This window comes from Bos indicus, chromosome 20 (assembly GCF_029378745.1).
Source record: "Bos indicus isolate NIAB-ARS_2022 breed Sahiwal x Tharparkar chromosome 20, NIAB-ARS_B.indTharparkar_mat_pri_1.0, whole genome shotgun sequence".
Taxonomy (NCBI): Eukaryota; Metazoa; Chordata; class Mammalia; order Artiodactyla; family Bovidae; genus Bos; species Bos indicus.
In genome coordinates, this window is record NC_091779.1 from 28,286,914 (window position 1) to 28,300,444 (window position 13,531).

At 36.2% G+C, this 13,531-nt stretch overlaps 1 protein-coding gene across 2 annotated transcripts in view; it reads right to left on the reverse strand.

The window, feature by feature from the left end:
- Positions 1-13,531, reverse strand: part of PARP8 (poly(ADP-ribose) polymerase family member 8) — a 196,743-nt gene that overhangs the window by 68,115 nt on the left and 115,097 nt on the right. For both annotated transcript variants that reach the window (XM_019982970.2, XM_019982969.2), the window contains exons 9-10: positions 4,992-5,052; positions 4,453-4,543 (exon numbers count right to left, since the gene is read on the reverse strand). In XM_019982970.2, coding sequence (XP_019838529.2) covers positions 4,453-4,543; positions 4,992-5,052 — 152 coding nt within the window. The remainder of the gene's footprint in view (positions 1-4,452; positions 4,544-4,991; positions 5,053-13,531) is intronic.

The following is a 13,531-nucleotide window of genomic DNA, read 5'->3' on the forward strand; positions in this document are numbered from 1 at the left end:
TGTTGTCTAGGTTGGCCATAGCTTTTCTTCAAAGGACCAAGCATCTTTTAATTTCATGGCTGCAGTCACCATTTGCAGTGTTTTTGGAGTCCCCCAAAATAAAGTCTCTGATTATTTCCACTGTTTCCCCATCTATTTGCCATGAAATGATGGGACTAGATGCTATGACCTCAGTTTTCTGAATGTTGAGTTTTAAGAGGACTTTTTCACTCTCCTCTTTCACTTTCATCAAGTTCTTCTCTTTAGTTCTGCTTCACTTTCTGCCATAAGGGTGGTGTCATCTGCATATCTGAGGCTCTTGTTCTTCTAACTATAGAATCAAGTAAATGTGGAATCCTCTTTACTGTTTTTTCCCTCCATGATGTTTCTGTATTTTCTATTTTCATTACCAAGAGTCTTTACTCTTCTTAAGGCAAGAAATTATACACAAACCACACTAATTTTTGAAAGAAGTGCATTTTAGCACTGCCTGAATTCTGAGGGAAACAAAATTCACATCTACAGGAACAAGATTATGTGTCTTGGATGACTGTTACAACTGTTGATTTTGTTTACAACAAAATTCCAAATGATGCATAAATAAAAGGAAAGTAATTGATATATAAATATGATATCAGTAGAGACTGCAGTCAAATTAAAAACAGAAGGGGAACATTAAATCAAAGACTAAATTATGAAAACATCTGCTTAATGTAGTAGAAGATTAATGGAAAAATAACTTATAAAACCAGAGGTGATGGGCAAAAGATTAAGACAAATGATAAAAAGCATGAAGGATATAGGAATTAGATCCAATCTGCATATACTGTGGAGAACAGATAAAGAAGGAACCAAAAAAATGATTGCATAGAACTTCCTTGAGGTGGAATAAGATCTAAGCATAACAATCAAAGATAAATATATAAATGGTAACAACAAGGAAGGGGCTTCCCAGGTGGCTCAGTGGTAAAGAATCTCCCTGCCAAAATAGGATTCGACCCCAGGGTTGGAAAGATCTCCTGGAGAAGGAAATGGCAACTTCAGTATTTTTGCCTGGGAAATCCCATGGACAGAGGAGCCTGGGAGGCTACAGTCCATGGCTTTGCAAAAGAGTTGGATATGACTTTATGACTAAATAACAACAACAATATCAAGGAAAACGAGGGGGGAAAGCTCAATAAGTACATACAACAAAACACAAACTTAATCAAGACAGATTTCTCCCAAATGAACAGAATTAAAATACTTCATACACAAACTTTGGTGACTGCAGTCATGAAATTAAAAGACACTTACTCCTTGGAAGAAAAGCTATGACCAACCTAGACAGCATATTAAAAAGCAGAGACATTGCTTTGCCAACAAAGGTCTGGTCAAAGCTATGGTTTTTTCAGTAGTCATGTATGGATGTGAGAGTTGGACTATAATAAAGCTGAGTGCGAAAGACTTGATGCTTTTGAACTGTGGTGTTGGAGAAGACTCTTGAGAGTCCTTTGGACTGCAAGGAGATCAAACCAGTCAATCTTAAAGGAAATCAGTCCTGAATATTCACTAGAAGGACTGATGGTGAAGCTGAAACTCCAATACTTTGGCCATCTGATGCGAAGAACTGACTCATTTGAAAAGACCCTGATGCTGGTAAAGATTGAAGGTGGGAGGAGGAGGGGACAACAGAGGATGAGAGTTGGTGATGGACAGGGAGACGTGGTGTGCTGCAGCTCATGGGGTCCCAAAGAGTCGGACACAACTGAGCGACTGAACTGAACTGAACACACAAACTAGCAGAAGTTTTTAAAGCACTTTTGCCTTTTGGGGGGAACTATTATGAGCTCATAAATTTATACCTGGTTAAATTTGTCTTGTTCACAAAAAAAAGAATCATTCTCCAGTATGAAAAATGAAGCATAACCCTCATGTTTCTTTAGCTTTTTTTTTGAAGTCACTCAGCCCTGTCCGACTCTTTGCCACCCCATGGACTGTAGCCTACCAGGCTCCTCTGTCCATGGGAGTTTCCAGGCAATAATACTGGAGTGAATTGCCATTTCCTTCTCAAACTATTAAATATATAAATCAATTACTGGAGATGAAAAAGTAAGAATTAAATTACGAATGAGTTGCAAAACTGAGTAAGTGGTACTGAACAACAAATCCTCTCAACATGAATTAAAACATAATTGTTGAAATATTTATAAAGCCATGCAGATATGATGAGTCTTTAAAAGATACTGTAAAGGAAAACCTCTGCCTAAAATTCAAGATTATATAAACACATGAAACAGTGGTAAAGGTTACATAAAAGTATGCCACATTGTCATCTCGCACAGATGGAACTGAGTGAGTAGAGATGAAATGACCCAAATTTGTTCCTAACCCTGTTAATTAAAAAAAAAAAAAAAAGTTTAGACATGAGGGTTTCTTTTGCTTTTAATCACCATCAGAATCAAACAGAATAAGTATATTTCAAATTACTAAAGAGAGAAAAATTTCCCCACAATAAGTGGGGAAACAGCAAAAACACATCTATCTACAGGCTAAATTATTATGCAGATATTACACATCATTCTGCTTTAGGATATTCAACAACTGGAGCAAAGGCTCATAACATTAAGGTGCATAGCTATTAATACAATTCAATGTCAACTTTATGAAAATAAACCACATGTGCACAGAAAACATAAAAAACACCAACTGATTTATTGGTTCCTCAGTATAGAGGGATTATAAGGAATTATTTTCCTTCTTTATTGCATTTCTCTCTATATGTATTTTTGCATTTATAAATATAATTTATTTTTGTACATATAATCAAAATAAAAATATGTCACCTCTATTTGTCTTTGCCTAGCATTAGGTGACATCAGTTACTATATGTTACTGCATGTTGTTAATTAGGTAGAATACACTAGGTAATAATTAAAAAGTGATGACAACAGAAATATTTTCAAAATGGAGACTTTCCTATATATTTAATAAACCTGAAAGGGCAGATAGTTTTCTTATAAGAAAACTAACAACAGATGTAAGCTCTTTGATACACCTAAAGCATAACATGCAGAGACAATGGTAATGTGTGCCCAGAAGATTAAAAATGGCTACAATTCCAAGACACACCATCTATGTCAGTATCCCTTGATTCTGGGTGGGTTCTTTGACTATTTTGATGAATAGAATACAGTGGGAGACTCCGTGAGCCTTTTACCACAGCCCCTTTCTTAGAGCACTTGCTTTTGGATTATAGTCACCATGCTACAAGAAGCTAAACCACACAAAGCAGCCAGATGCAAGGAGACACTATAGTCCCAGCTGAGCCCTACGTGGTCCTGAAATGATACCTGCATCAATTGCTAGTCATCTAAAGTCCAACCATTTTGAGCCTCCAACCTAATGGGGCCTTTAAAAACATAAACTTCACCCACCATCTGACTACAGAGGCACGGGAGACTCCAGGCAGGAGATGCCCAGTGGAGCACCAAAGAATGGTGAGAGAGAAGTTGTTTTAAGTCAATTCATTTTGGAGTGGTTTATTCTGCAGCAGTAGATAATTGCAACAATATGAGAGGATACTGGTGTGTGTGTATGTGAGAGAGAAAGAGAGAGAGAAGTACATAAAGTGAAGTGTCTCAGTTGTGTCTGACTCTGAGAGCCCATGGACTGTAGCTTGCCAGGCTCCTCCATCCATGGGATTTTCCAGGCAAGAAAATTAGAGTTGGTTGCCATTTCCTTCTCCAGGGGATCTTCCCGATCCAGGGATCAAACCTGGGTCTCTCATACTGCAGGCAGACTCTTTACTGACTGAGCCACCAGAGATGCCAGACAATACTGGAGTGGGTAGCCATTCCCTTCTCCAGGGGATCTTCCCAACCCAGGAACTGAACCAAGGTCTCCTGCATTGCAGGCGGATTGTTTAGCAGCTGAGCTACCAGAGAAGTCCCATAATACATATAGATTACATTTAAATCCAGTAAGTCTTGGCAAGGTTGATAATAGGGTCCTTTGTTATAAACAACTCTTCCTTCAGATACATCAAAATCATCCCTTTCAGGTATTGGAACACAAAAATATTATTAATACTTCATTTTCAAAAAAGAAATATGTTATACTTAGGCTAAATTCATTAGTAATCAAAGATAAATTAAAATTAAATATCAGGTTCAGAAACACAAAAAATTAAACCTAAGGGCAACTCTCAGTATAGTTACTGAGTGTTTTATTATATGCACAATTCTCTTTTAGGTTTCGTTGTTTTTCTTCCACAGCAACGCATCAGCTTCTGAAAACGATAACACGAAATGTATGCTTCTGTTTACATAAGTTATGTTGGTGATACGGCACCTCTGTTAGGATGCAAGTATGTTTAAAAAGCATTATCAAGATAGTCTCAATTATGTTCAGAATTACCCAATGAACCATACTGTACTTCATGCACAATGCACAACTGATGAATATGCAAAACAACAGGAAAACGAAACTCACCTGGGCCATTCAAATACTGTGTAAGAGAACAGTGTAATCGGACAATTATAGGTTCTGTTCGAATCACTTCCCATGCCACAGCAATCTCCTCCTGTGCAAATATTTGCAAGATGAATTAGTAATCTTTTAGAGTTCTTGATTTTTTTCCAAAATAAAAAATATATGTTTCTAAAACTTATTTTGAAGAAGTACTTGTCATTAAGGACTACAAATTATCTCAAAAACTTACAGGTCTGTGAAACTGAAGTCAAAGTACTTTTAATCTTTGCCTTCATTTGAAAATTCAACCGAAAACTTAACAAATAAGGACATACTATACTACTGATACAAACTCATAATTTTCAGAAAATATTAAAAGAACTGATGGAAGAAAACATATGCAACATCTCTGCTTTTTCAACCAGTCGTAGCATTTCTTCATAAATCACTTTAACAAAGTCATTATGTTTCTAATCGTATTATAAGAGAAACTAAAATTAAATTTCTTCCAAGAAAAAAAGTGTTTTTTAAATGCAGCAATCGTATAAGTCGATACTCACATCAAGAAAGCTAACATCAATATGCAGATCAATATCTACATCATCAATGGCTCCATATTCCCTGAAAGCAAAGATTAACATTATTGTTTCATTTTCATTAAAAGACAGTGTGTCCGAGGTTATTTTAAATTAAAATTTAGTCATGAATTCTCATCCCTGATGCCCATAGATAGTTCAGAAATGACTGTTAGTTAATAAATTAACTAACTCAATTTAGTTGGATTGTGGTCTCATGTGACCTCTGTATACCATATATATACTTTTCCATCTTATGTACAGGCAACTATGTACATGAACTCAAGAGTTATTTGGTTCATAGTTTCAAATACCCCCGGTTCTATTTAACAAATTCAGTGATCTTCTCATGTGATCACTTGGTGTTCAAGATTCAGAGCTGCCTCTAAGCGCAAGAAAGGAGTCTCTGACCCGAGGAAGGGGAGGAGGGATCACTGATTGCCACAATAATATGCCATAAATTTTCCTGCCACATTAGAACATCAGTAGTTCTGAAACTTATCCAGGTGTTCTGCTACTTAAATGTCACTGATGTTTCAATAGGCAGTTTTACATGTCTGATGTATCCAAATTAAAACAAGTAACAACAGTATATTCCACACAAACAGGCATATTTTTTAACTAACTAAAGGGCAAAAAGAGTAGTTTTTGTATTCTCCACACACACACATCTCTATTTTTGATATTTTTAAAAATTCTCAAGTTACCAATGCTAATTACAGTGACGGAAAAAACTATGATGATAACAGAAATTGTAAAAACTAATGGCCAATATTTATTGAGCACTTACCTGCCAGAAAGCATTCTAAAGATTTTGCATACATGTGATCATAACGCACAATAGGTACTACTTGTTGTTTAGTCACTAAATCATGTCCAACTCTTTTGCGACCCCATGGACTGTAGCCCGCTAGGCTTCTCTGTCCATGGGATTTTCCAGGCAAGAATACTGGAGTGGGTTGCCATCTTCTCCTCCAGAGGGTCTTCCCAACCCAGGGATCAAAATCGTGTCTCCTGCATTGGCAGGTGAGTTCTTTACCACTGAGACACCAGGGTACTATTACCATTTCCAATTTACACACCCATTAACTGAGGCTCAGAGTCATAAAGTAACTGACCCATCATTGCTTTGTAGCAGAGCCAGGATTTGAATGAAGGCTGAGCGCCGAAGAATTGATGCCTTTGAACTGTGGTGTTGGAGAAGACTCTTGACAGTCCCTTGGACTGCAAGGAGATCCAACCAGTCCATTCTGAAGGAGATCAGCCCTGGGATTTCTTTGGAAGGAATGATGCTAAAGCTGAAACTCCAATACTTTGGCCACCTCTTGCAAAGAGTTGACTCATTGAAAATGACTCTGATGCTGGGAGGGATTGGGGGCCGGAGGAGAAGGGAACGACAGAGGATGAGATGGCTGGATGGCATCACTGACTCGATGAACGTGAGTCTGAGTGAACTCCGGGAGTTGGTGATGGACAGGGAGGCCTGACGTGCTGCGATTCATGGGGTCGCAGAATCGGACACGACTGAGCGACTGATCTGATCTGATTTAAATATTTATGTAGGTGCTTAGCTCTTTATTCAATAAACTATCACTTTGTGTCGGAAACCAGGTCAAACAATGATGGATGACCTCACTAAGTCCTCGTCATAAACTTCTGACAGCAATAATATAATTGTCCTCATTCGCAAATGAGGAAACTGAGGTTCAGGAAAGTGGAACAAGTTGCCAGCGGGCAGAAAAGTTGGTGGAAATTCAGACACAGAATGTACATTCAATCTCAAACTGTCAAGTGCAGTATGTGGCACACGGTAAGTACTCAATGAACAGTTCCATGTATGATATTCATTATGTAGTACAAAACTATGGCACTTTTATAGGGTTCAGAGAATGCACTTTTATAATGATTAAACAGCTTTATGTAATTTGAAGAATAAAGGAATGTAGAGAGTCCTTTTACTTTTTTATATCAATGATCAAAAAATGCAGCATGTTAGAAACTAACAACTCAGCCTCTATGTTTTCTCCATTCTCTCCTTAAAAATATATCAAAACACTGAGTACATTTTCATTATTTATGCGTTTACACTTTCTATTTTTTCATGGTCCTTTCTAAAGGTTACATAAATAAGAAATGGATAAAATTATTCACATAGGAATTAACTTTTTAATTGCACGCTTCAAAATATTGGTGTTATAGAAAATAGATAAAATTATTCACATTAGAATTAATGTGGTGGATTCATTTCGATATTTGGCAAAACTAATACAATATTGTAAAGTTTAAAAATAAAATAAAATTAAAAAAAATAAATTTATATTAAAAAAAATCAGAAAAAAAAGAATTACTTCTTTAATTGCATGCTTCAAAACATCTGTCTTAATCACAAAGGATAAAAATTTTTATAATCTTGTGCAAATTTAGACATGCAAATTTAGATATAAACATATGCCAATTTAGTTACAAAATTATACAGAAACTACGACAAGAATAAGGATCAAGAACAAGAACCATTGCTTTCATGAGTCTAGTTCAGGGTTCAGAAAACTTTTCCTGTAAAGGTCAAAATAGTAAACCTTTTAGTTTTTACAGGCCACATAGTCTCTTTCACATATTTCTCTTTATTTTGGGGCCATTTTTTTTTACAACCCTCTAAGAAAAGCAAACACCATGAACTGTTCAAAACAGATCCCACGGCCCACTGGTCATAATTTGCTGACCCTGGACGTCAGCATACTATTCATAAGTACAAGAAGTCAAATATCTAAAATCAGACATGTCAAAAGGGAACCATTAAATACAATGATGAGGATAGACCACTGCTACTGCTAAGTCGCTTCAGTCGTGTCCGACTCTGTGTGACCCCATAGATGGCAGCCCACCAGGCTCCCCCGTCCCTGGGATTCTCCAGGCAAGAACACTGGAGTGGGTTGCCATTTCCTTCTCCAATGCATCAAAGTGAAAAGTGAAAGTGAAGTCGCTCAGTCATGTCCGACTCTTGGCGACCCCATGGACCGCAGCCTACCAGGCTCCTTTGTCCATGGGATTTTCCAGGCAAGAGTACTGGAGTGGGGTGCCATTGCCTTCTCTGGATAGACCACTAATGATGTTCAAACGACATTTTGGTGAGGGAAAGAAACCTTGACTATAACCATTCCCATAAAATTAGAACAAATATGTACAATGTAGAAATTAGGAAAAAATGAATATTGAATAATAAGGAAATACTTAAACTGTGGCATGATGGTATAATTTTTTTAAATTATCCATTACTAAAAATGTTGATATAAAAATATTTAGTATCATGAGGGAAATGTTCCAAATATATACTGTTCACTGAGCAAGTAGAATACCAAAACATTATGGAGAGTGAAATAATTTTTTTAAAATAAAATAGAAATCGGAACACCAAAAAAATAGGAAGAGGACTTGTATATTACATATAGGCTGTGGGTAACATTTATTTTGTAAAAAAAAACTATTTTCTAAAAAAATCTTTTTCTGATTACAATGGCAATATAGACTCATATAAAATGTGAGAAAGAGAAAAACAGACAATAAATAACTTGTAATAAAATTTAATACCACTCAGACACAATAGTTTTCCTTTATATTCATTCCAGTCTCTTTCATATATTAATATATCATTATAATACACATTACTAAGGATAATAGGTATGTAAAAATTTTTGTCCTGCTCTTCCACTTATTCTATAATGAGTACTTTTTTTTACCTTGTGGAATATTCTTTAAAACCATAAATTTAAATCTATAAATTTGTATGAATAAAATTATATAATACAACATGAGGGTGATCTCAATTTTTTTACACTATTAATATTGATAAATGGCCCTCTGGATAGAAGTCTACATGCAGCTGTCTTCTCAGAGATAAATTCCAGAATTAATAATTGAAAAAATAGCATAACTATATTTGGTAATCCTAATATATACTGTTTAGTTACTATTTTTAAAAAGTTAAAACAACTTATAATCACATCAGCCAGGTTCTCACAGTAGCCATTTCCCACATTCTCATCATCACCAGGCATTTTTTTCTCCCATCTTTGCCAATTTCAGAGGGAAGAATAACTCTGGATTTACTTATGATGGCAAGACTTCGGTATATTTAAAAGCAGAGAAAAGTGCAGCAGAGATAACAAAAGTCAGTACAAACCTTACCCCAGCTGTTTTCTTCATACATAGATTTCTATACCACTTCAGCAGAACAAATCATAGAGTTATGATTAGAATGTGACATATGTTCTTTATAAAACCTTTAATATGTGAATTTTATTCTTTATGTAATTTTTCAACACTTTTTAAAGAGCTTCCTCGGTAGCTCAAATGGTAAAGAATCTACCTACAATGTGGGAGACCTGGGTTTGATCCCTGTGCTGGGAAGATCCCCCGGAGAAGGGCATGGCAACCCACTCCAGTATTCTTGAGTGGAGAGTCCCATGGACAGAGGAACCTGGCAGGCTAGAGTCCATGGGGTCACAAAGAGTCGGACACAACTAAGTGACTCACTTTCACTTTCTTTCACGTTTTTTAGTTAAAAGTATCTTTAATTTCTAATACTATCAATTTCTTTCAAAAAAAACAAACACAGGAACAAAAGGGTTACAAGTGCTCTTTCACCACAGCAGAGCAGGAGTATAGAATTTTAAGGAAGCAGAGACATTAAAGGTTTGCAATTAACTGGATTCTGCAGCTGTAGATCTGTAAATAGTTATACTGTTTGTTTTTATGCCACACTTCAAAGAACTCACAACAACACTGTGTGTATGCAAACCAATTTCTGTTGTGATGCCCTTTTTATATAATGCCATTCATTTCACGTTTCCCACTGCAAGATTACAAAGTGTGATTACAGTCTGCCCAGATGCAATGACCCAGTCTCAGGATTGCTTCTGTATCTGAATATCTTTCAGTAGCCCCAATCTCATGAATAGCAAATGCAGAATCAAGGCAAATGCTTGAAATATGAATGCAACCTGAAGTGTGAAGCCTGATATCTGATTGAATACTGAATGCTGTGTTGGGTTTATAATAATCCAAAATAATTCCGTGCCCTGCCTGCATTTATTCATTGTGAAAAGATCACATCAAATTGAACTTGAATACTTTTTTAAGAGAAGGGAAGCGACACAAATTATCTGATGCAGTTGCTTCACTTAAGTACTGAGGTCTTGAGAAATGCTCCATAAATTTCTTTCCAGACATCTGAGTGAAGTCTTAGAATAGACAGATCTTGAAATCCAGCCATTGATTTTGAATATTTACATGTGATCTAGTTCATACGTATAAAGAACATATGTATGAAATATTTGCTTTCTATAAACAGGCATTTTTTAGGGCACTATGTATGTGTTAGAACACTTAGCAATTCATTCTCCCATTTTTTAACGGAGCTTATTAAGATAACATCCTCATTAATGACACCACATACAAACTTACAATATATTAAATACTTGACCGTCTATGTTGGTCCTCCTTCTCTATAAAACCACAGCTTGTTTATTATACTGTTATGATGTTTTATAATACTATCTGATCAAAATTAGCAGGGACTGTTCTGGTTATAAAAAATATAGCTTTCTCTTATCCACTGTCGAGCAAATCACATGTATAATACACATACATGAAACTCAACCACAAGTTTTTGAGAAATAAACTTCTATTGCTATTTAGTTACTGCTTTCAATAATTGGACAGTTATATTTTGAGAAGAAATATATTCTGCGAAGAAATATACACCTCCTTCTGACATCTGAAACTCAACAGCTTGCGTGTCTGTCTCCGCATGCCTACTCAGTGTGTGTTTCATGCTCAGTGTGGGAGAGATGCCTGTGAATGGGCCAAGATTATTCAAACTCAGTAGTCAGGAAGAAATCTTGGCATTTTTGCAAGACTGTATTCACGGTAGCTATATATTTCTCTAAAGGACAATAGGACTGAGACGAATTTAAAAATTAGATCCGGGTAAGAAAGGAAACCCATCTAAACTAAGAGTGTAGAAGAAGTACAGTGTAAACAGTTGCTAAAACTCTGCCCCCCATTTAAAACTCCTTGGTTTTGCTTGAGGAAAGCACAGATGCTGCAAGCAGAGGTGACTGTTGGGGATCTGACATTCTGAAGCTTGTACCTAGATTTTATGCCAGTGCTTTTGAAAGAGTCTCCCTTTTGTTTGTTTCTGCTGTGTGCCTCCTGCCATCACTTTCCCCTGGTGTTCAGAGTCAGACTGTTTTCACAGTAGCAGGAGAATCAATGTGCTGCAGAGGACATTACAAACATCCAACCCAAGATCTGCTGATGAATGACATGCTTCAGTGTAGAGTAAGTTGTACCATAGCAACCAACATCCTCAAGCACTAACTGGCTTAACATACAGAAAGGATTTATATCTCACTCACACTACCTGCGTACTGTGGCATCAGAAGAGGAGAGAGAACACTATTCACTAGTCGCCAAGGGGCTCAGAGAGTGGTGGCGTCCTGAAGATATGGGAACTTGCACACTAGCACTTTGGCTCATATATCACTGGCCAACACGAGGTTGCATGTCCACTGCTGATGTTATAATAGCTAGGGAAATGCAATCCTGCCATCTTCGAGAAGAGGAGAGCCAGATTTGTTAAGCTATTTTACTAACCCACTACTTATGGAAATGCAGAGACATTTACAGTGGACCACTCTGATTTATGTGGCTTTTCCTTTCATTTTCTTTCTCTCTCTTCCAGGAGATATATGTTTGGGTGGTGGGCCTGCATATAGTAGTATAGCTTCCTCAAACCTTAAAAACATCTTCTGCATGCCCTGTCCTCCAAAACAGCAATACCAAAATTACTCATTCATTTCAAACACACAATCATCCAACCACAAAAAAAATGATCAAAATGCAGAATAGTCACAATCTTGTAATCTTCCAACCTACTTTAAGCATTAGTCACAATCAAAAGGTTAGAATATTACTCAGATGCCTTCAATTTTTTAAATGGATGATGGATGGCTATGAAGCACCGGATATTTTATTTGGGATAAAACTTTCAAAATCATAAGCAAATTATCAGCATCATTTCAGTCCTGAGCAAATGAGAATTTTGTGACTTGTAATTCCGTACTTTCTAAAAATATTAATCTCAAATTGTTTTCAATGACACTGATCAATTTTTTTATGAATGCTGATTATAGGAGTAAATTTATAATGAAAACATAAAAGAACCTCATTCTTTTATTGATTCATGATGAAACACATTCACACTGATTAGAGGGTTGAACGTGTTCCTCCAGAGACCTAACTCATTTCCTTTACAACAGTTATGAATTAAAATTGTCATCAATGTTTACAAGTATGGTTCAACCCAATCAGAATGCTGTTTTAGAATGATTTGGTCAAGTAGAACTAAAACTACCTACTTAAGTAATAAATTTATCATCAGTCATTTTTGCTAAAGCCTCCTTCACCTACTTTAAGAGGGTTTTGCCTCAATTGAGGTAATCTCTGTTATTTTCATCTCTTACAGAGAACTTAGATGTGGTTAGCTGCCTTTCTCATTAGATGTCACATAAAAAAAAATGATACCAAATAGCCTATTATGCATATTGAGGTACTTTTGCTCTTCAAACTCCATTAAGTTCTTATAAACCTCAATTAAGTAAAAGAACAGCTAATTAGAACAGTCTGTTTTCAATAGACTTAGAACTTTGCAAAGAAGATGACTCCAAGACCTTAGGCCTAACTACTCCTTCTCCCATGTATCCAAGCCACGGTATTTTAGACCAGACAGTAAATTCATTCTTATTTAAGTAAATCAAACTAGTCCTGCTGTGATTCACTTATATCATGGGGCCTCTGGGAGCTTATTTATTCTGGAAACATACTCTGTAATTGGAGAAAATCTAGAGCAGACAAGAACATGACTTGCATTCATTAAGATTTAAATTGGATCAAACTTATAAGTGAAAGAGGCAAGAGGAAAACAATCAAAACCACTTATGACTTTAGACACTTCACTTGAATGAAATTCCGTATAGTAATCTAATTTAAACAGTCCATAAATTATCACTATTTTATTAATAATGGAAAGTACTAATAGAAATAAGTACTTAGTAAATGCTTGCTGAAGAAACTAAAAAATATTCACACATAAATAATGGTATGATTGAGGCCTAGATAGCATGGTGTGTGTGTGATACTCAGTTGCTAAGTCCAACTCTTTGTGACCCCATGAACTGTAGCCAGCCAGACTCTTCTATCCATCCATGGGATTTCCCAGACAAGAATACTGGAGTGGGTTGCCCTTTCCTCCTCCAGGGGATCTTCCCAACCCAGGGATCAAACCTGCATCTCCTACACTGCAGGCAGATCCTTTACCAAAGATAGCCAGAAATATGTGTTTAAAAAAAAAAACAAAACTAATTTTAAAAGCAATCAAAATGTGTGGTAAAGTGATTCTCTAAACAAAGATACATACTTTAGATGAAAAGTAATTAAATTCTATGCTGTGCTGAGTGATCAACTTA